Source organism: Phalacrocorax aristotelis, chromosome 3 (assembly GCF_949628215.1).
Source record: "Phalacrocorax aristotelis chromosome 3, bGulAri2.1, whole genome shotgun sequence".
Taxonomy (NCBI): domain Eukaryota; kingdom Metazoa; phylum Chordata; class Aves; order Suliformes; family Phalacrocoracidae; genus Phalacrocorax; species Phalacrocorax aristotelis.
The window spans coordinates 59898939-59922609 of NC_134278.1; the positions used below are offsets into that span (position 1 = coordinate 59898939).

The 23671-nt window shown below is 42.0% G+C and overlaps 1 protein-coding gene across 1 annotated transcript; it reads left to right on the forward strand.

The window, feature by feature from the left end:
* Positions 1 to 556: 556 nt before the first annotated feature.
* C3H6orf58 (chromosome 3 C6orf58 homolog) lies at positions 557 to 14671 on the forward strand. The gene is given in 7 exon segments (XM_075089859.1): positions 557 to 913; positions 5916 to 6002; positions 9919 to 10103; positions 11296 to 11429; positions 11878 to 12116; positions 14262 to 14398; positions 14401 to 14671. Coding segments are annotated over 7 exon segments (1149 nt in total). The 5' UTR covers positions 557 to 591; the 3' UTR covers positions 14446 to 14671.
* The last annotated feature ends 9000 nt before the right edge of the window (positions 14672 to 23671 follow it).

Genomic DNA, 23671 nt, shown 5'->3' on the forward strand with positions numbered 1-23671 from the left:
GATTTGACTGCTTCCAATGCTTTTAGGATCTGAAGGCTGCAGGCAGTTGTCCTAAAGCCAAAAGATTAAGGTGCCAATGGCAGCACCTGCCGTATGTCACTGCTGCTCCTTGGTCATCACCTGGAGTGCCCCTCAAAGCACCTCAGTCCAAACCCAACCCTGCCTGTGTCTTCTTTAGGGTGAGTTCTGTGGCATTGCTGTTCCTTCTTTACCTGAAGGAATTAAGCAGGGAACGGGAAGGTGACAGCTAGTAAGAAACACAGGGACAAAAAGGTTGATAATGTGACTGCACAATCAGTACTGTAGCACCTCAGCCTTCTGGGAGGGTGGGGATATTTCATGAGCAGCACAGATTTAGACATTTTCTGGTCAGACTGGTCCCTCTTAAACATCTGCTGCTGGTCCCCAGATCCTATGGGGAGGACAGAGCATTACTCACAGCTTGCCAATCTGGCAGCTCCACGTCAGGGTCACTGGAAAGAGGAAAGGCAGACGGTCACCTCTGCATCTGAGTCACCCTTTTTTGCCCAGCCCTCACCTTTCATGATAAAAGCCCTGCAGCCACAAACACCTGGGTCACAAACCTTCAGAATGCAGCCCTACTTTGGCATACATGCTCTTCTTATCGTGGCTGTTACCCTGAGTCAAGCGACTGCCACAGCATGGAGTGAAAAAGATGCCACTGGAGAAGATGTCTATCCCCCTCTGTGGAACCTTGCCCCTGAAAACCTGCGGGATTTCCTAGTAAAGGACAACAAAATTGTCATCAACGCTTGGAACTATCAGGAACGACTGGGAGTGTATAAGAACTTGCTAAACTCTTCAGCCAAATATTTTACTGCCTTTGGATCCCAAAATTTTGGCAATATTCTATGGGGATTACCGCTGCAGCATGGGTGGCAATTTCGTACAGGTATGAGTTATGTCCTTAAGCTGCTGGGACAGCTAAGTGTTTACCAGACCCACTTTGGGTCATCCTTTCCAAGGTTTCTGCTGCACACAGCCAGTATAGCTTCAGATGGTGTAAATTCTGACATACTGAGCTAATCTGCAGATTTGAAAGAGAAATCCTGAATGAAGGGAACACCCTTGCCTTGTTGAGCAATAGCTGTTAAGTTTCCTAATAGGAAAAGGTATTGCTAAACACATGACTGGTCAGAACCTGGAAGATCTGTGGTTTAGATAGGCAATATTCTGGTTAGCTGAAAATCTTTGAAAAGATAGTCCCAGTTGCTCCAATTTACAGTAGGTAGATTTTAGGTCCTACACTCTGCAGTGCTGTTCTTAAATTACTAACTGATAGGCTTTTGTGATTGTTAATGTTATGATCTTTCATCAGTGGTTTGAGTTTCATTTCTAATACAGATAGTCAAAAGCCCACTTCTCCCTCTGAGAATTTGTTTCCATTTGCCATTTTTTATGAGTTTAGGAGTAGACTTACTATTTTCTAAATATGTTTTTTACAAAAATTAAAGTTTGTTCTGTTTGTTGGTGGGTTTTGTTGTTGTTGTTGTTTGTTTTGCTTTGGTTTGTTTTTTAAATTATGTCCAAATTCTAATGGTTCATCCCCCAGAAGCTGGTTGCTATATGGGACAGTCATTCTTGTTTGCTGTTAGCCACGCCAGGGAAGCAGACACAGAAACACATGTTAAAGGTCCTTTGAGGCTAAGGCTGCACTATCTTATCGAGGGCTTTATCAGAGAACGTGTTCTCCCACACGCTGCTTCACATGCAGCTTGCAGTGAAGGTTTCCATTCAAAGCTAGAGTTGACTTGCCTTGTTCTACCAACCAGGAGAGGTGGGAAGAAAGGAATAATAGTCAGTGATGTCTTCAGGAACTTAGGCATGGTGGTAACCAGGCGTAAGGAAACGCATCTGTCTGCTTGTTTTTTTCTTTATTGGCTGCGACCTGTAGTTTTGTGAGGTGGTGGTTTGACTGAAGCTGTAAGTTTGGAAGAAGCAGAGGCGCTGCAGCTGGCCGTGAAGGAAGGCTGCCAGTGTTTAGTCACACCTCATGGAAAATTAACTGCTAAGTCAAAAGGAGGAAAAGGAGGAAAAGGAGGTAGACTAAGCAAAATCCAAGCAGGCAAGTAGCTGGCAAACAGGCAGCAGCAAGGAGGATGTGCCTGGATTTCAGGCACACTTTTTCCTCTTTCCCTTCTTTATGTCTAGGAAAAGAAAGAGAAGATGAAGAGGATGGCTGGTGCAGCAGGAGAGTGGACCCAATGTGTGGCAGAGGCAATGATGACTGGATGCAGAAGCTATGCTTGAGTGGTGACCTGCTGGAAATGATCTAGTTACGTAGGGTGGCCTCATCCACAAAGTGAAGATGTGCCTGGCTGCAGTGTCAGTTCCCAAATAGAGGTGACAGACGTGGTGGGTGGGAGGATGATTTGCAGCCAGTTGCACAGACCTGTTGTATCACCCCTGGTATCAATACAGGCTGGGTGATGAAGGGATTGAGAGCAGCCCTGCAGAGAAAGACTTGGGGCTATCGGTGGATGAAAAGCTGGACCTAAACAGGCAATGTGCGCTCGCAGCCCAGAAGGCCAACCGTATCCTGAGCTGCATCAAAAGCAGCGTGGCCAGCAGGTCAAGGGAGGTGATTCTGCCCCTCTGCTCTGCTCTGGTGGGACCCCACCTGGAGTGCTGCATCCAGCTCTGGAGCCCCCAGCACAGGAAAAACATGGACCTGTTGGAGTGGGTCCAGAGGAGGCCACAAAAATGATCCAAGTGAGGGAACACCTCTCCTATGAAGAAGGCTGAGAGAGTTGGGGTTGTTCAAAGTGGAGAAAAGGCTCCACGGAGACCTTATTGCAGCCTTTCAGTACTTAAAGGGGGCTTCTAAGAAAGATGGGAACTTACCACTTAGCAGGGCTGCTGCAACAGGGCAAGGGGTAGTGGTTTTAAATTGAGAGAAGGTAGATGTAAACTAGATATAAGGAAGACATTTTTTGCAATGAGGATGGTGAAACACTGGCACAGGTTGCCCAGAGAGGTGGTAGCTGCCCCATCCCTGGAAACATTCAAGGTCAGGTTGGACGGGCTCTGACCACCTTGATCTAGTTGAAGATGTCCCTGCTTACTGCAGGGGGGTTGGACTAGATGACCTCTAAATGTCCTTTCCAACCCAGACTATTCTGATTCTACTATCACCTGCCAAAGAGTCATAGGACTGGTCCTTAGGCAAGGAGATACACTTTTGAAATTACATGATCAGAAGGTTGAAAAGATAGTAGAAGGAGAAATGTCACATAGCTGGAAAGTGTTTAACAGTAAAAAATGTGATAAGTTGAAGGATAAGCAGATAAGGGGGAAAGAAAGACATATTTTTGGTGCACACAGTGGTGAGGTTAGCAACTGGCTAAACCTAATGCAGATAGGCAGTTCAGCTAGGCTAGAGAGGAATGACTGAAGCATTTGTATATCAACATAATAAGCTTGGGCAAGGAAAAGCAGGGTTTGAATCCATGGTGCAGGACAGCAGATCCTTTAAAATGCTACAAAAATTTTTGCATGAACAGTCTTGTCTGGTCATGAAAGTTATGTTGCTTGATAAATTATTTTTATAGATATAGTCCTATATAAATGATACAGAGCAAGTAAAGCTACTGTATAATAAGAGTGGTATAAAGATTTGCAATGATCTACTCATGGACATAAAATGAAATCAGTAATTTGCCTAAATTTGCAGTTGAAATGATGTTGAGACAGCACAGCTTTTAGGAATGAGATTGTGGAAATAGGAGTTGTCACTTGGGAGATAGAGCTACACACAGACAGAGAAAACTGGATAGTCTCTTGGAAGAGAGTCACTTGGAACAACTTACATATAGAAATATAAATCCAGGAGCAAGAACTATAAGAAAGATTCAGGTGGTATTGTATGTCCAAAGGGTAGGAAAGGTTGTACATATGTTTAAGAAGAAGGAAAAATGGGATAAGAACACAAAAATATCTATTTCTCTTACATCAGCAATGGATGAGATATTAGAATAAGTATAAAGGAAAGAATATTTAAAGACATGGAGCTAAATAGAAAAAGGGATAGAGCACAGCTTACATGACTAGGAGGTAGATTGTGTCAGACGAACTGGATATTTTCTTTTATGGTATGACTGATGTTTTACTGAAGTCCAGAAACACATTTCCTTTCTTTGTATAATCAAAGCAAAGAATAAAAGTTTTTAATGACACTTTACAAAATAAAAGTGGAAAGGGGAATTACAAATCTGGTAAGGGAACACCTAAAGCAAAGTTTAGAGACAAGTGTTAAGGGAAATTTACAGCTAAATGGAGGATATGCTCGGAGTTCTTCAATTATTGCTCTTGAGACAACTGCATTTAGCCTTTTCATTAACAACCTTGCCACAAAATATAGCAGAGAAATCTTGCTGATGAGGTTGCACATAGTTGCTAATGACATACAGCTGGGAGGCACTGTCAGTACAGAGAAAGCCTGAGATAGCTGGGGTACACGTGAAGACTGAAATAACAACTATGTAAAGCACAGGGAATAGGAGGAAGCAGAGAAGACAAACCTGGAGTAGGGTTAGTGCTTCCAGCTCCAAGTAATCTATACATATCTTACAACTGTCATGAATACTGCCTAGCACTCTTCATTTTCCCAAAACACCTAGGCTAACAGTCTTTGGTAAATCTCACATGCAATTCTGCAACACACTGTCTTCTTTCTCTTCCCATTCATCCCCTTTGCACACCAGAGAACTACTGCTGCCTATTTCCCATATCCTGTGACAAAGTAGAATCTTGAAAAATATCTTTCTGTAAATATTAAAAAATATAATTTTTCATTTTAAAAAAATCCTGTTGAACTACATTCCTCACCACTACAGGTTTGTGCTCTCAGTGCTGTGCTACTGAAAGATACAGGTTTGAGCAACCAGCATGCCCCAAAGCTATGTCCAGTCAGCTAGAGAGGGTAATTAGGATAATCTGTATGCACATGGTTCATGATCATCTCTTCTTCTCAAGTGAAAAGGATCAGAAAATTTGGTTTGGTTTTTAAAGAATGTAATGAGATGTAGTTCTAATCTGACAGAAATTACAGTGTTGGCATTCAGCTGACTCGTCAGAGAGTAAGTGCTCTGCAGGGCAGAGTTTGGGAGCTTCTGGAATAGCTCAAGTCATTGGACCTGACCATGGTAATTTCACATCATACACTTAAAGCAGACTTCCTGACTCACTGCATGACTCATTACCACATAATATACATGTACATTATGCTTCCAGGAATTAGGCTATTTCTCCACCTCAACGTGCTTAAAGTAAAATATGCTTTACGTGCTGTCACAAAAAATTGTGAAATGTCTTGCATGTTTGCTATAGCACAGATGCTTGAAAACCCTGCTAATCAGATACAACAACGTTTGCGTGCTTAGCTTCACAGTAAGGCCATGTTTGTATGCATCATTAAACAGGAAGGGTTTCTGTATCACACGACCCAATTAGGTGAGACGATTGCTACCACATTTAATTTGTGCTATTCTGCTTGTTAAGCAGCTCTCCTACTCCAGCAGCCCAGCATCTACTGAAAATGATGCATCAGCTATGCATGTGTTTATGTCCGTATGTGCATGTATATTTATATCTCCATAAAAATATCACTGCACTGTCCTACTTTCAGACCATTCCATAAATTCTCAGAATACATTTACAGTGAGGAATAAATTGAACTGTAAAACCCAATCAAATTACGATGTACTGCATGAAGTATTGACTGAGAAATTCAACTACTCAAGGAAGAGTAGTTTATGAAGCAAAACAACAGTAATTGTTCTGCTTCTCTGAGCAAAATCCTGCATGCTTTAATCCTATTTTTTTTTTCATCTCAGTGGGATTTCTTGTGTGAAAAAGACTGAGAAGTATTTGGTGTATTATTTAATTTGATTCAGGCAGATTAGCAGATCCTTCCAGTGCATCTTCCTGTGGCTACAAGGATGGCGATCTCCTGTGCATATCTGTAAGAAGCTGGTGGTCCTGTAAGTATACGCTATTACACCGTTCTTCTCTGAAATATGATTAGTGTCCTTGAAGACAGTTTAGAATCTTTCTTCCCCTTAGACTTCTGTATTACAAAGTAATTCCAGTGCTATGTAATTCTCCATCAAAAACTTGCAGCAAGACACCTAAGTGTGAGTGAGTAAATGAAAGTTAATTGATTTTGACGACTTGTTTGAGGAAGGAAAAAAATGTTTGCAGACTTAAAACTGTTTACACTGCCAAAATGCATGTACAAACACGTGAGAAACACCACAATGGGTATCTATATTAGCAGACATTTGCAGAAATTAAGTTTTCAATTACTCCAGAGCAGATTTGTTCAGTTTAGAAGGTAGTACTTCAAACTAAAATTTAGTGTGAGAATGTCAAGCAGGGATCTTTGTGGTTCTTGCATCACCCTCAGTAATACAAATCTGACAGGACTTTTCTGCCTTCAGTTGCACCTCTACAACTTCACCGTGGTCAGTAGAATGAAATAGGGACACTGTACCCACGACATCCAAGTAACTTCATTACTTTGATTGCGCTGACAACATTTATCCAGCAGGCTTTTAAGTACACAGCTGAAACTCAGTTCTTACTTTGACCTGGCATACATGAGCTCTCAGACAATTTCTGTTCTTTTTAGTATTGGCCTTGGAGTTTTAGCAGGCTGAAATTCTGGGTTGGTTTTTTTTTCATTATTGCAATAAGTAGCAACAAACTGAAGACAGAGAGAAGTTAAAAGATCTGACAATGCAACTGACATTTTCAGTATTTTCCTTAATATCTCTAAAAATACACACCCAGATAATTCAGTCTTCACCAAAAAATGGAAACATCCAAAATTCCTGGATGCTTTTGATAATGCAGGCCATTCATATGTTGTCCCATTGAACTGAAAGGATCAAGTTAATGTGTGGTTTCTCTTAGCCTGAGAAACACAAGATTGTCATTTGTAAAAATGTATATCAAAGGTGTAAGAGGAGAATGGGTCTATCCACCTAAGCAAATATGCATTGCAGGAAGCAGCGTCACCTCAGTGATGACGGTATCAAATTTAGAATCACCTTTGCACTAGGCAGTGTGGGGAAAAGGCAAAGGCAAAGTGACAAACTCTGCTGAAGGACCATCTGCGAGCTAACTCAGCCATACGTGCTGTTGGCCTCACTCCTGGTAGATGTGGCAGAGCACCTTCCCCTCCTGTGGGACATAAGGGTAGGTCCACTGCTGGGATCATGGGAGAAATAAGTGTGGGAGACAGGATACTATAACCAGGTTTTTACACAGAAAGGAAGAAACAGTTGTACCCACTTCCAGCTAAGAGCTTTGCAGAAGAGGGAAGGGAGTGATCTGGAAGGCCACATGCAACTCAAGGGTATCCATTTGTTGTTGCACAGGGCAGCCCAATGAATAACACATGTAGCACCAGTAGAGAAAGCACCAGTACTACAGTGCTCACTGTCTCAAGTGCAAGAACATGTGTAGCCTATTTCCCTCTGGTAGTTTTATAGTCAGTGTCTATATGAAAATAGATGCCTCAAACAACAATGCATACCTAGATTTCCACAGAGTTCATCTTACAAGGCAATTTTTTTCTGAGCTCATGAAAAAACATAAGTTACATTTTCTCATTTGATTCTGATTTGATGAAAAACATCTAATTAATTTGCCTCCATGCAAACGGAGTAACATATTCCAACCAGTCCAATCAAATACCCCAAAGGATGCTTTTGCTTCTGTTATTCAAAAGCTGAACAAAATAATGATTTTTTAAAAAGCTAGAATTTACTTTTTATCTGATCTGAGTCAAAGTCAATATTTTTAGACTCCTATTATTTTTTCTGAAACTGGAACTCTGACTCTTTTGCAAAGCTTATCTTCTATTTTTTTCAGAAACAGAACTGACAGATAGGTTCCTTTTCCTCTAGCACATTTTCCCTCCATCACTTCTGTCCCTCACTCCCTCAGCTTCCCTGCTGTCCTGTCACAGTCCCCTTTCCACCAGACCTCCTGGCAGGCTGCAGTGAGTACCTCTGTCCCTTCCCTGCCACAGAGGCGCTCAGAATGAAGCTTCTGGCTGTAAGTCTGCAATTAAATGTGTATATCTTCAAGTGATCAAAGGCGTAAGCATAGAGTAAATTTAAAATGTAAATTTAGAGTGAAACCAAAGCTCACTGTGATACTCACTCCAACTGCTAAGTTGCTTCCCCTCTCTGTGGGTGACTAGCACTAGGTGTTCTGCGGAAAGGTGTCCCATGCAGTGACAAGTAAGAAGGGTAATTGGATAGCCCTGTGCAAGCAGGGAACCCTCCTAGAACAGAAACCACCACTTTTACTTTCTCAGCGTTCTCATTCCTGCTCTTCGCTTCTAAACACAGCACATTTGCATGATACCAATTTTGTTGCCTCCAGAAAATGTATAACTCAGCCTTGCTTTACCCTTTTGCAGCAGGAACGTGCAAAAAGTCTTTCAGACTGCACAGAAATGTCTCTTACGTCTTACATCTGAGGATGTAAGTGGTTCTGGCTGGCCTTCAGGGCAGCCCTCTCTGGCATGAGTAGTCATATGAAGCCAGGAATGAGCATAAACCAGAAATGCACGTTTAATACACCCCAAGATGTATGAGACACTCCCTGCTTAAGAAATTCAATCCTTTTTGCCTAGAATAATACAGAATATAGTCCTTCCCTGCATTGTTTTCTGCCCTCTGAGTCCCCCAAGCAGGTAAAAGTATGTAATATATGCAAGCCCATTTAAAAGAACATAAGTACTTTCTGATGTGAAATCCAGGTTTCAACACTTCTCATGAAAATAGTGAACAAGAAGCAAGGCCTAGCTTAACAAGGACTCCCAGAACGACACTGTCTCTTGTTGCTTGGGACTTTTCCTTTGCTCTTCTAACTGGCTGTGCATTTCCTGCTGAATTCCCAGCCAGGCCCACAAACGGGAGGTGGAACAATGGTTTCCAATGAGTAGGACAGGGATACATGGTAGGAGGGCAGATTTTGATGATCTTGGTCCTTGCTGCAGGGACTGTGTATGAAATACCCAGGCAGCCTGTGGCCCTGAGACCAAGCACGAGCAAATGTCTTCTCTGTGCAATGGCTCAGGCATACCCACCCAGGAGGGAGAAAAGCTCTTCTGCAGGCTTTTCTTTACTGAAAGTTATTAAACTTTATTTCTACAAAGGGGACCCAATTAAGAGGAGAATTTAAAATCCTTTCAAATGAGGAATATCAAAAAGCCCTATGGGCACTCCCACTGGAGATGTGGTCTGGCACAGGTGAGAACCAGACCTGCATTTCTTACATGCTGGGTCTGACTGCTCTAACTCATGGATCAGGCCAAAGGAAACCATCATCCTAAAATAAACCTGAACAATCTAAAAGAAACTGAGGTCATTTCCAAGGAGTTTTCAGTGAGTGAAATCTTTTTTAAAAGCAAAATCAGTATTTTCCAGTAAAATATCACTAGTATTTGCCTTTTCCCTTCTTATATACCTAGGATGCATAGAAGAGGGTTTTTAAAATTAAAATAATATTAATGGAGTACCCCTTAGTCGTTCTGTGCTTAGTTTGCAACTAATATGTGAGAAAGTTTTGATGTCCTGTCTGTGATGACCTGTAAAGATCTAACTTTTTTCAGTTCTTTGTCCTTTCTTGCAAAGTATAGCACACTGCCAGATCATGCAAGGCTATTAAAGGACAATATATAAATGAAAGTTACAAATCTTATCTAAATCAATACAGATGTCATCATTAGTGCATTTCAGTATGTATGTCCCACTGCTGAACACAGTTGTTTCAGCGGCAATTTGATATGGTTGCATTTCGGAGAGTTTTCAGTTTTCTATGCAGGAATTTTTCATTTGCTTGTGGTTAACTCCTCCACCTTCTTAATTATTGTTACAGGTATGAACTACTACCTGGCTGTCATACCCTTCCTGGGGGCAGTGGAGGCTGGCCTCTTTGGGCAGCTGCCATACGAGATAGAAATACTGCCTCCAGAGGAGAAAAGAGCTGATTTCTGTTATAGTGTTGCTGACTGCCGGTCTCATGTTCCCAAGCTCATGGATGAGTGGAAGGCCTATTTTGAAGTAAATAATTTTACATTTATTTTCGTATTTTGTAGGAAGTGATACCAGAATTCTACTTTTAAAAACTATTACTACTGTTATTTGTAAGATTCAGAGAGCTTGGTTTGCTTTCAATAACAGCCTGATATAAAAGTAACAAGCAGAAAAAATGAGAAGCATGACATAAAGTGAGTCAGAGATAAGACGGCCAGGATTTCTACAGGTTATGGAATTTTTTCCTTCCTTTAAGGTAATTGTGTATTTTGGAGTCTGTCCCAAGTGGCTGTTTTGTTAACAGTTATATTTGTATTCTTGCTATACTGCTTATGTTAGCAATGGAAAATAAGCATGCAAGGTAGAACATTACCTTTGAGAAAGACCTTGTGTTGGGTTTATATGGTTCATTTATTCCCTTGAACATCTAAAAAACTGCAAATGCTGAAACTTCCTTCGGAAGGGCACTTATTTATGCAAGTAGATATTCTCTTTCCTCCTCACTCAGCTGTTTTGTAATCCCGAAGGTGACAATATTACTTACTTTCACGGATTCAATAACTATTTCTATAGACAGACTTCTATATTCAACATTTTTGTTGGTAGTCAAATAATTGATAATGATCAAAAAGTGTAAACCATATGTCCCTCTTGGCAACAGTGAGTGAAGGCAGACATTTTAGGAGGAAGACTAGATTGGATTTCTTACAATTATTTTTCCTAAGCAGTATGTTTCAGAAGTCATTGTAAAAGATCTACTCCTCAAATAGTCATAATGATAATCATTAAGAATAATTTTATTATTTTCTGAAAATCTCCAGAAATTTGTGGCCAAAAGAGTATAAACAGGTTTTCAAGAAATCAGTATTTCAGCACAGAAGCTTCCACGGCACTCAGATACAAAAGTCCACTGCATTATTGTGACAGAATACCTAGGCCATGTGGGTAAAACCCTCTCTCTGTTGAAGTCAAAGAATGGCAACTGCAGTTAACTTCAGTGGGGATACATATTCACTTTATAAATCAATATTGATCATCTTTTTCTCCCTATGTCAGGCATTACAGTTACTTACAAAGCAGCGCATTCTTACAACTCAAAAGCAATTTCCCTTACCTTGCCAACGTTCTATTTTGTAAGGTATGTGCGTAAGTCTGAAAAATTCATCAGGTTTAAACCACCACCCCATTTCTCTGCCTTTTTTCCTCCCTGTTGCTGTAGTATCTGTTGTCTTCAGAACACAAAGCTGTGACCCCTGCAACCTTCTCCTCCTTCAAATTGGATGATGCCCTCCGTCTCATGTGGAGGGCACACGTTGCCTCCATTGCTTACGCGCTGCCCAAGTTCCAGGACAGGTATGGGGATGAGAGATGTGGCCACGGGGGTTCTTCCCACCTGCACCCCTTTTTGGACGGATAGTATCTGAGCAAAGTCTGTGTGAGCTTTCCTACTTTAGGCCTCTACTCTTTAGGCCCTGCTCTTCTGCTGCTCTCTTGGAGCATGGGATGGCCAGTGAGAGATGGCTGCCCAGGTTGCAACGGATGGGAAGGCTGTGGGCTTAACATGAGAGGCTGATTCCTCTCGGAGAGTCAGGGCCCAGGTCAGGTGCTGTGTCATCTGGCCAGAAGCAGTGATGCCAGGAGAAATTACATGTAAAGTGCTGAAGGGAGCTTTAAGTCACTCTGACACTGAGACCACTCAGGAATTTATACTGAACAAAACATCTTTGGGATAAATGACAGACTAATGTGTTCTACCCTGGATTTCAATTATCTGTTACATTTTTATTTCAATCTCTTTCAGCTTAAAATATCTCTCTGATCCAGAAGCAAATTTTGGTGAAGACTGGGCTAATGCTGTAGATTTCATTGCAGCCACACACTTCTCTACAGATTTTCAGACCACAAACAACTTCCAGGCTTTCCTGCCCCAGAGGATGCTTGTTGAAGGGGATGTCCTCCCATCCATTAGTGACTTCAGTCCACAGCAAAATAGAGTCCTGCTTTCACTGAGAGCTCTTCACAAAGCAAATCAATTAACAGGTATGAGCCTGACCTACAAATGCCTGTAATCCATACATATTTAGTACCTTGTTCTCTGTTTCTACACATTTATCCACAGAAACACTGATATTCTTTTATATACAATAGTACAAACACTTCATAGAGACTAACAATAAAACAGCACAGCTAAAAATACTACTGTAAGTAAATAACACACCAGAGAGCAAATGCAGCAATGGGATACTGATACTCAGTGAGGATTTCACACGAGAAAAATGCATTGTTGGAGCAGATGATCCTACTTTTTTTTTCTCCATTTTTCACAAGTACTTTAAAAACACAGACACTAGTTTCTGTTTCACCAGTTAAATCTGAAACCTTTAAAGTGGTAAATGAAGTTATTACATTAGTTGAGGTCGTTACAAAAAAATAGGCAAATGATCATGAACAACAGTTTGTGCATCCACAAGTGTTCTGGCTTTGTTTTTCCGTTTGTCTCATTCTTTGATTTAACAGAGAATATAAACTGTCCCGGCAAAACGGTATCCTTAGGCAATGCTGGCTTCATCCCGTTCACTAAAATAAGTTGTACATCACCATCCAGCGGTGAGAGACAGAATTACATCCTTCTGTCAGTTCATTCGTAGGTATTGCTGGGTTGGAATTTTTTTTTTGTGCTCTTCGTGAAGGAAAGTTATTTTGAATCTTTAAATGAAAATACAGCACAAAAATGCTCTGAAAAACTGTTATCCAGAGCTACAGCATTTGTTTTGTGATCTTCTGTCTATGAATTTCAGTGAAAGTTCTCTCACTAGCTGTATCTATAACTGAAAAAGGCTGTTTAATGAAGCTATTCAGTGTTACAAAAGAGCATCCTCACATCACAGAATACTTCCTTCCCACAGCGCAAGGGGTGCCTCATAGTCTGAATAGAGATCCTAACAACTCTATCCCATGCCTGGTGGTCTATGACACAGTCCAGGATTTCTCCACTACCTCCAGGACTGGAGGGGGGCACAGCAAAGGAAAACACAACCAGAGGGCAGCAAGGAGAGAGCAGTGCACCAGGGCAGCAGAACAGATGAGGGCAGCACTGGAGGGAGGGAGGAAAAGAGGCATGGATGCTGAACACGGTACAGGGAAGGAAAGAGAGGGATGAAGAAGTCTTATGCAGGTGCAGCCATAATGAAGTCTATGACTGAAATCCCTTGCTTTGCAAGCAAATTTCCCTGACTCTGCTTTGAAGGGATGGGCTTTGCAGTCAGCTGAGAGTTAAATGCCAGCTAACCCAACCTGGTAACTACTTTGTAGATCAGAAAAGGGGCTTTAAACTAAATTTTTCTTGCGTCTGGATCCACAGCCTCAGCAGGGACCTGGAACACTAGATCTTATTGCTACAAAAGTCATATGACAAACTGTGACCTACTGTTTTTGTAGTCCTAGCCAAGAGGACCATTTGCTGCTTTTTCTTAACTCCTCACCTCCCTTGTATAATATTGTACAAAGTCACGTCTTCACCATTGCCAGTTTTATACAATAGCATGTTTTGCAGGAGAATAAACTCCTCTTGTTTTTCTAGTAGACTTTTTTTTTTTACCCTCAGATTTCCTCTTTGAACCCTTTATCCACCATAAAGATTAGCACTGAGAGGAGTGGGGTGCAGGCATTGACTATCTGGCAAACTGGTGCTAATGCTGGACTGGTCACACACACTTCCTAGGGATTCACTTCTCATTGCCTGGATGAAAGTAACAGGATCATTTGCTTCTCTAATGTGAGGCTTTAGCTGGCAGAAGTGCAAAATTTTGGTTGATTTAGAGTGAAAACAAAGACATGCATGATCATAACTACCGGGCCACTGCTTCATAAGCCGTGAAGCTATGTGCAACTGCAGAACAAGACCTTAACATGCATCGTCAATCATTTTGACTTGCAACACTGGTGACCAGGGAACAAGCCCAGTTGTCTATCAATACAAAGGAGCCTGAGCTGAATGAATGGCTTGTGTCTCCCTTCATAGTTGTAGGCAATTATTACCCGGCACGCTCCAGCTTTGTCTGCATTTCACTGTCCACAGGAGAGTCGTGGGTGTTTGTTGCCAGACACGAACTTCATCCCTTGTGTGCAGTGAGCTGCACATGCTCCATGTTAATTTGACAACGTCATGTTGTGTTTCATTCCAAGGAGGATTGCTGCTGAAGCTCTGGCAAAAGGCTATGTCTACTGAAGCAGGAAGAAAGATCGGCCGAAAACTCATTGAAGACTTGGTTTCGAGCCAGAAGTTTGACCCAGTGGGAATATATAATGATTTGAAAGGAGTGGATTTGACAGAGCCCAGTTTCTTGAGAAAAAGCAGTTCCAACATTGATTGATTTAATCTTTTCACAGATATGTATCTGGTAATCTGGCCTTGGTTATTTCTTACAGCAGGATTTCCTGACTAGCCATGTGTGCATCTCTCTCATATTGAATCAATATGTTTATCCTTAATTTTCCTAATTAGCTCATTTGTTTAACTCATTTCCTTATAAATAAAATGCCTCACAGAAAATCTTACTTTATTAATTTTCTGGACTTTATAAATAATGTATGATTATTGGAGACAAAATTAAATAAAGGAAAATTAATTCTGTTTCAGACTGGTATATTTTCCTGTATACAGGGATCCCACCAGATACGTAATTACTTGGGTCCTTGATGGTCGAGGAGATGATCATCCGAAACTTTGAAGTTCTGATCCAAAACCAATGCCTTGACTGTTTCCCACCAAAGTTGTAATTTTGCAGACCAGCTGCAATCAAATTTGAAGCTTTCAGGCTTATCAGATTAAATACTTCAGTACAGACAGATCCCTTTAGTATGTGGCTTTATAACAAGTAAGTGCCTTATGTGGTACTGTTGAGCCAGTCCTGAGAAGTCCTGAAGCAAATGAGCTTATTCTGAAGAAGATCTTGCATGACCACCAGAGAAGTCTGATATTTCATTCATTTCATTTACCTCAAGAAAACATTGATCAATCTATCAAATTTTATGATTACATACATAGTCTGTATAGCCACAGGTTGTTTTTCTATTGCCCTGTGTCTAACCCTTCTTATTGCAGCATGTCATACATTATATTCGGTTACTGAGGTTACTGAGGAAGAGGTGTGTTCATACTGTGTGGCCTCCCAGTGCCTGGCACACTCAGAGGCAAGTGCTGATCCTGGTCTTTTGGGTGATAACACATATTAAGATTAAATTATAACAACTTGGCATCAGAGGTTGTGGAGAAGTGGGACAAGGCACCCACAGGCAGCCAAGGGATGAAGTTTCTTAGGAAATCTGCTGATTTGGGTCTTCCATCTTTATGAAAACTTCCCCCCAGAGAGTAGGCATGGCTGGAGATCCCTTTCCATGGTGGAGAGCAGAGGATGGCAATACAGCCAGTGCCTGCTGCATCCTATCAGATTATAGCTTGCACTACAGCGTAGTTAGGAATAACACAAGCCTTACACCAGTCAAAATAAGGGAAAGCAGCTTTGCTTTGCCACCATTTTAGGTCTGCCACACAGTTTCGGTTGTACCTAGTGTCTTAGTGGGTAACTCTGTCCCATACCCCTCACTCAGAAGGAGAGATGCACGTGCCACATGCTTTTCTGCTGGAGCACACAGTCTCACTCTGATGCACTCACATACCACATTTCATTTGTAGCCATTGTAGCAGTAGCCTTTCTGACACACATGCAAGAGTCAAAGGTTTTCCACAGATGTTAGCAGGGACCCTCTGCCAAGCACCTACCGAGGCTGCCCTGAACAGCCCACGCTCCCACTGAGGCAGGAGTGCGGTGCTAGGGAGTGCGGCCATGCTGGGGGGCTGCCCCACGTGGGGGAGCGGCCCCCGAGACTGTGGCCACGGCTGCTGCAGGGTGTCCCTACACCTGCAGCAACCATGCCAGGGAGCCGTAGGAAGCCTAGAAGGTGATGCTGCACCCGGCAGCACTTTCTGTACAAAATGGCCAGCCACTGTGCGCCCGCCGGGCACAAGCCCTCAGTGTATCTTTGTACTGCTAGTCCAGCTCCAGGAAGTGGGAGAAACATCAGCTCCTCAGAGGTCCCCACACCTCCTGAATTAGCCAGATACCAAGTAAATAAAGGAATGGAAAATTATTTGTGTCTTTCCACGTTATTTTCCCAGTTTGATTGGTCCTTTCTCCCCAAACTTGCACGATATTTGCACTGCAAATTAAGAAATAATTATCAAGACATTGAGCAGTTAAACACTCTTCTGTCCTTTAATGTCCCAGGACAAAGGTTTTAATTATTCATTGTCGTTTTATGGATAAACTTTTAATGTACCATCATTAGCTGACAATTTTCAGAGGAAATACATTAATGAGGTCTAAGAAAATGTGGGAGCTTTTACCTTAATTACCTGGTTCATAGATCAGAGTAATTAGATTCCAAGAGACTTTAGGTATAATCTAAAAATAATTACCACAGCTGCCAGCTGTTAAAATATTAAGGTAATAGTGCTCCAGAAAAGTTTCGGGGAAAAAAAATTTGACCTTTCTGTGATTAACTTAGATTTAACCTAAGTTGCGCTTTGAGAAAACAAAAAGAGCCATTAATACAAATAGGGAAAACAAACTTACAAACTGCAAACTGCTGCACTGGAGGGGATATTTGTAAAACACATTTTTATAAAGCAAATATCTCCTTGCCTGAATTTATGATAACATTAGGAAACACTTTGGTATTTTGAAGAGCCATCTTTCTTAAGAAAGCACTGCACATTTATGTATTTCATTGCACATATATGTCTTTCAGGCACTTTTTCCTAATCCAGCATGCCAACTAGTCAAGTAAAGGCTTCAGAAACAGGCCAGCAATTGAAATTTGGAGGTTGAAGCACACGGAAGAGTTTAGACAAAACACAGGATGATGGACTCTGACAAGTAGAGCAGAGCCAGGTATTTTGAAACAGAATAGATGCATCCTAGTAAAGAAACATGCAGGTGTCAGAAAATAAGCAGAGAGGAAAGTATCAAGAGAAGGCAGTACAGGTATGGTAGGATGTCTCTGGAGAAGGATGGGACAGCACTTGAGGAGTCTGATTGCTAGTTAGTGCTAGCAATAGCTGACAACTACCAAAGCAGGGGTTTGCCCAGCAAGGAGGATTTGCAAAGCAGAGATGGTTTTTCTTACTCAGCATTAGCCTGGGGTTTGCAGCCCTGTTTTCATGCCTTTTACATGTATGTTCTCTTTGCTGGGGACTGCTTGGCATTAAGCAGGTCCAGTTTCTGTTTCACAGAGGTGCGGTCAGAAGAAAGCATAAATATAACTGGCTGCAGCTCCAGAAAGCCAGAAGTTAAACTTCTGTACACACTTGCAAATAATGAGCCTAAGGGGATTGAAACAAATGACATTCAGGACGGGAAGGTTAGAAATGGGTACATGATAAACAAAGAATTTAGGAGAATGAAAATCCACCAGGGAAGAGCCTGACCATCCTCAAAGCTTGGGCAATAGTGCTGAACCCTGCGGCTCTCCCACAGCTCTGCAGGGCTGATGGGAAACCACTGCCTTCCTCTCCTGAGTCTACTTTACACTCTGTGATCCCTAATCTGCGCAGAATTATTTGGGCTCTTCTCCTTTTCAGCCTATGTTCTCTATGCATAATTATGCTCTAATGCATAATTAAGTGCTTTTTTCTGGTGGGGAAAAAAAGCACTCTCCTCTACACCTGCTAGGTATGGAGGGAGAGAAAAGATGTTCTTGCCCAGGGCAGCCTTTAACCTGCAGCTAAGAGGTTTTGCTGGGAAGCAGAAGATGTAGATTTGGACTCTCCCAGATAGAAAACAAAACTGAACCTCATATAAGTACTTTAACTGTTGGTGCATAACATTAAAAAAAACTTGTGTTTCCCAAAACCAAACTGCTCAGTTACTTTTTCAGCCAAGGGCATGTTGCCTGCCGCCCTCAGCATGGTGCTGTGAGCTGTGGACCTCCAGTTCCCACTACCAAAGGAGGTGAGATTCAAGATGATATACTGTTTTTACGACATTTTCCTCACCCTAACCTTGGTGATTCCAGGAGAAGCACGTTGACTGTTTCAGATCTCGTGTTGAGCCTTCATATACAAAGTGCAAAGAACTGGCACCTGGAAAAGGTCTGGTATTCCCTTCAGTTTAATTTTCAAAGAAGAATCATGGCTTGATACCACCTCTCCCACCGCCATTTCATTTTTGCAGTGATGCTGAGACACGAGAGCATTTGCTGGGCTCTGTTCTACTTAAGTTTGAAGTGCTTACAGCCCATCTCCACAGAGGCATTGGGGATCCTAACACCCAATAAGATATTTTCAATATGGTTTAGAATTTGAATATGCTTCTAGGTCTGGACCTAAACTCATTTTGGATCTAATCTGTGCTACCGATGAGACAAAATGGGCCATGAGGTGCTTTAAGAATAAGTTGTGCGGTGTGAAGTGCAGTGCTGTCCCAGGCAGGGTCTACTAAGGATCTCTAGAAGAGCCCAAGGGAACCCTGGGTTGCGTGCCTGACAGACTGTACCAGCTAGAAAGGGCTGCTCCAGCTGGAAAGCACAGGCAGTCACTCAAAATGGTCAGGAGGGTGAGGAATAGAGGCAGAATCACAGAAAGATTTATAACAAGGCATTTATACCTACTTTAAAAAATTACTACTTAGGTAACATGTTTATCTAGAAAAACCATAATAATTTTTTTGTTTTTTAACTGATTAATGCCTAACTCTCCAAGACAGAAAATGCATGAAATAAAATCCTTAACATCTCTCACTTCCTCTGCAAACCATTTGTAGCTGTGGAAAGAGCTGCATGAACTGTTTGTGCATATGTTTGCAGAAAAGGGCAGTGGCAGGTATGGCAGGACACATAGTGGCAGTATAAACCAGCCTTGCAGACTGCAGAAAAGCATAATTTCAGAAAGAAAGGCTGTTTCTAACTCTCCTTTTGTGTCATGTTAGGCCCCAAAATACTAACAGATCTGATCACAGAACTTAAGGAGAACAGGCAGCTGGAATAAGGTGGAAAAAGGAAAAGCATCTTTTTGTTGACAACGTAGCTGCAGTAGCCCATGGGGCAACCCCCTGAGCCCCTCTCAACCCCTTCTGTGCCATGAGGACCAGGGGCATTACAAAGGAGCTGGTGTATTTGCAAGAAAGAAAAACGATAACTTCTGAGGCCGGCCTAGGCAGAGCTAAGAAAGCCCTGCCACTTTCCGAGGCTGACCTGAGCTGCCTGCTGCCGGCACTGCTGCACCCAGAGCCTCAGGGACAATGTCACAGAGAGCATGGGAATAAGACACTTGTATGTACAGGCATTTCTTAAATCCTGCCGGGATCAGGCCCTCGAGATATCATGTAGCCATTTCCACTTAATCCCAAACCTTAACACACATGAGGAATTTAAAGTTACGTCAGAACTTAAAAACGGCCAGACTGAGCTATCCGTCCTGGTACCCAGTCTCTGGGGGTGGCTGGCAGCAGCAGCCAGGGACAAGAGCAGCAGCAGCAAGGCAAAGGCAAGGTAATTCCTCCTCCCGGTCAGCCTGGCAGGGGTTGACATTTAGATCAGACCTGGATGGTTTATCAGTCCCAGAGGAAGAGTTGTAAAAGGCTATCCTAGAAAGTACAAAAACCCAAGAGAAGAGACAGGAAGCTCATCAAAGAGATGTATTATTGCAAAGCACAAGAATGCTCCCAGCACACAGGGGCATGAAAAAAAGGAGGGAAGAAAAGTTAAAAAAACAGCAACAACTTGCCACTAATACATGAAGTATAAGCAAGAAAACTCTGTTCAGAGACTATCAGTTTTAATATGGTGTCGAGTTGAAAGTTACATGGTGCAGGCATATCAAAGTGAAAAATATTAGGAAGACACTTGGGCAGTCTTAGGAGAGGTAAGAAAAGTATCAAACAAGTTAAGCGAAGAGATAACAAGAATAAACAGCGGCACCTTATTGGGAAGAGTGTGGTAGATAAGTGTTTGTCAGACATGTTGCATTTAAAGAAAAGAGCTTTTGGCATTTAAAGAAGAACGCAGGGAGAAGGTTCTTCTTATCTTCTCAGGCACAAAGGCTGGGTATATAAAAAAATGTGCATGTTGATCATCCAGACAGAAAATGCCATCTCACTAAGGGCTTATGCACACATGGAGTGCTGTGAAAGCAGCTGCTCCTGAGCAGGCCTTCAGTGAGAACACACTGGAAATACTTCTTAGTATTAAAAGAGATAAGCCTTTAAGCTAACAGGTCTGTGCAAAAGCTTATGCCAATCTTTTGCAAAGCAAATATCTTACTATTTAAATACACTTGTATTCTCTTCAGGCATAGTGGTTGTGGTCTGCATTCAGCTGAAAATGGCTTTCCCCTCTCGAATGCAGTCATCTTAAGCAGTAATGTCTGGGAACGATAACCAGGTCCCTCAAGGATCATAGTGACATTATAGCTTTGTCAAGCATATATTAGCAAACAGTACAAAATCACTGTGGTCATCTGCACAGCATAAGGGAATAACAACACTTATTAAGTCTTAGACATTAAACACGAACCTTTTAGTAAGATCTTACTTCATGCCTCCTCCCTCCCTTCTGCTTTCCCCAGCAAGACTGGATGTCCTTTCCTCGCAGCACAGCACCATGGCTTCTATTCCATGCCGAGAACTGAATACAAATGACACTGTCCCTCTGTGTCATGTAAACTCAGCAGCCAGGCTAGTTCTCATTTCTGTGGTAGGATACGATGTTAGCTCATGTGCCTGAGGAAAAGATACTGGAGAGATCTCTGCTACTAATATATTTACATGGTTCTTAAAATCTGCCACCTTTACTCAGATGACTAAAACTCATTGAACTCAATGAGGTTGAATACACAAGACAGGATCGTTGACAAGGGTGGCAGAACCAGAATCCTTATGTGACAGAATCTATGCAAAGAAGAAAAATTGCTTCTTTGGAAGCATTTTAAAGGGAAGAAGTTGCAAGAAGGCCTGATAAGTCTTGGTTTTGTTCACAAACTTGTTCCCAAATACTTTTATAGAATGTATGAAAGAAGCTTAGGTTTGTTGGGAGAGTTACTGCATCCCACCCTGTTCACACCCATCCTAACACTAGGACAACTAATGAGTGAATGAGAGCCTTGTTTCTTCTAGGCCTTCTCAGCCTCTCCTTACATGTCAGATGCTCCAAGTCCTCAATCATCTTCACAGCCCTTTGTTGAGCTCACTCCAGTATGTCCATGTCCTTCTTGCACTGGGGAGCCCAGAACTGGACACAGTAGTACAGATGTGGTCTTGCCAGTGCTGAACAGAGGGGAAGGGTCACCTTCCTCGACCTGCTGGCACTGCTGTAAGGCAGCCCAGGAGGCCGTTGACTTTCCTCCCCTCCTTTCTAGCTGCAGAAGTCAGGTTTCTGGTACTTCAGTGAAGGAAAATTGTGTTAGTAACATACCATATCTTTCAATCATCCAGCAGAAGACAACATTATATTCAGTAGAAAAAAAAAAGTCAGTAAAATAACACAACAAATTCCTTTTATTCTAATACCAGACAGCATTTGCTGGCATAACAAACTGGGCTGTTTTGAGCTGCTACAAAGAGAAATACAGATTTTTGTGAAAAATGCTTAAAAACATATTTCGAATCACCACAAGTGATGTGTGAGCCAGTTACAAGTTTTGTACACACCTGCAAGCCTCCATATTAACTAGCCATATGCAAAAAGCTGTATGCTACATATGCATGGAATCAAAGCACTCTGGGCGATATTCATAATACTTAAATTGTAACTGATTTTAATAAGGATGAACGTTTATCTTGAATAAATTAATGTGAGACAATATTGAGAAATTCTAAATTAATTTGCATTAGTGAAATTAGTCATTCAGTAGAATTTTAATAGGCAAGTCTGAAGATACTATGCTGTCTGCTTGAAAAGACTTTTTCTTTAAAGTATATTAAGGCATTTTTGCGAGCATTTGCTTTTTAACTCCTCAGGAGGACTAAAAATATGGTATGTCTAGGCTTTCTAAACACATTCCTTTTCTCCACCCTGCTGTCTGGGATTTCTGGATATGCCACTCTGATCAAGCTACGGTTGGGTCTGGAAACTCTTGGCACATCAACTGGGTGCTTACACATCAGTTGTCAAAAATTTTTTTCCTGAGAGTCAAAGCACTGCCTGAGGGATATGCACTTGCCCTAGATCTAACACTTCTAGATACACAGCACTTGGTATGCAGGCGCTGCCCAGTTCTTATTCATATATGTCATAAATGACGGGTATCAGGCTCACTCTGCCAGAACAAGAGGACTAGGTCTGGTGCCACACAAAGGCATCAAGCACACTCTACCTGTACAGCTTGTGTGACTGGACACAGCGATCCCAGCAGGAATACAGCAGCTCTAATATCAGCACTGATTACATGCTCACTACCAAGCCCACTGAGATGCTCATCTCTGTAAGCCGAGGCTCTCCCTGCCACTGCTCCACACACATGGGGTAGGGGCAGGGCACAAAGGGAGGTCCCTCCTTCTGGGCCAAGGAGGTCTTGATTCCTTTCAGATACCATGTAACCATTTGGTTCTTATTTTTCATTTTCAGAAGAACAAAGTAAAAGGAAATCCTTCAAAGCAAACACTTACTTTGTTTAAAAAAGGAAAAGAGATTATGCTGTTCTTCCAGTGCCCTCTCTCCAGTGTGGCAGTGTCGACTATTCACATGTGAAGCAGAAAGGCACCCAGGGCTGCCTCTTCCCCCAGACACTTGTGTGGGAATACGAGGTACCACAAGGTGCAGGAGAAGTTCTTCAGCACTGCTTTTCCCAGACCTCTTGAAGAGGGTGGTGTGTGCATTTTTCTCCGTTGGGAAGGCTGGCACAAACGCTACTCTTTCAGGTCCAGCTTCTGTCCTTCCTTCCTGGCTGTGTTTTTAGCAAATTGATGAACAAAATAGCAAAATCTACAGCTCTAGTGTGATTCTAGATAACTTAAGCTGTGCAAGAGGTTATGGAGATGGCAACACCATCTAACTAAGGCACCCCCAGTCCTTCTGAGTAGCACTTTCGTCTAAGGAGGAGTGGCATTTCATTCCCAGGTGAATTACTTGTGGTGCAACAGTACTACTTGTGCAATAAAATATCGCTCATTGTCAGAAAGAGTGGCAGAATCTGTCCATTTGCAGTTTTGAGCCTTAACCTGAAGCATATGTGACTGGCTGAAGAAATGGACGTTCACCTGCGACAACCCTTCCCCCCTCCAAAACCCAAAGGAACCAACCATGCAGCTGTTTCAGTAAGGGATATTCCTTTTGCATATGCCCTACAGTGGTTCAGAAAATCAACTGGTGTTTCAGGTGCAATAAGAATGAAGGATTGGACTTGGCATCATTATCTGAATTAATGAATAAATATGTACAGAAGAATTTTGTCCCTTCAGAGGGTCATGAGGCATTAGCTGGTTTGACTTCTTATTTAGGACAAGTAAGCAGTTTAGTTTCTCAGGGGATTATTATAGTTAAATTACAACCTCATATGCTGTTCATGAGACAAGGACGCTTTCACGAGCAGCTTTTTCTTA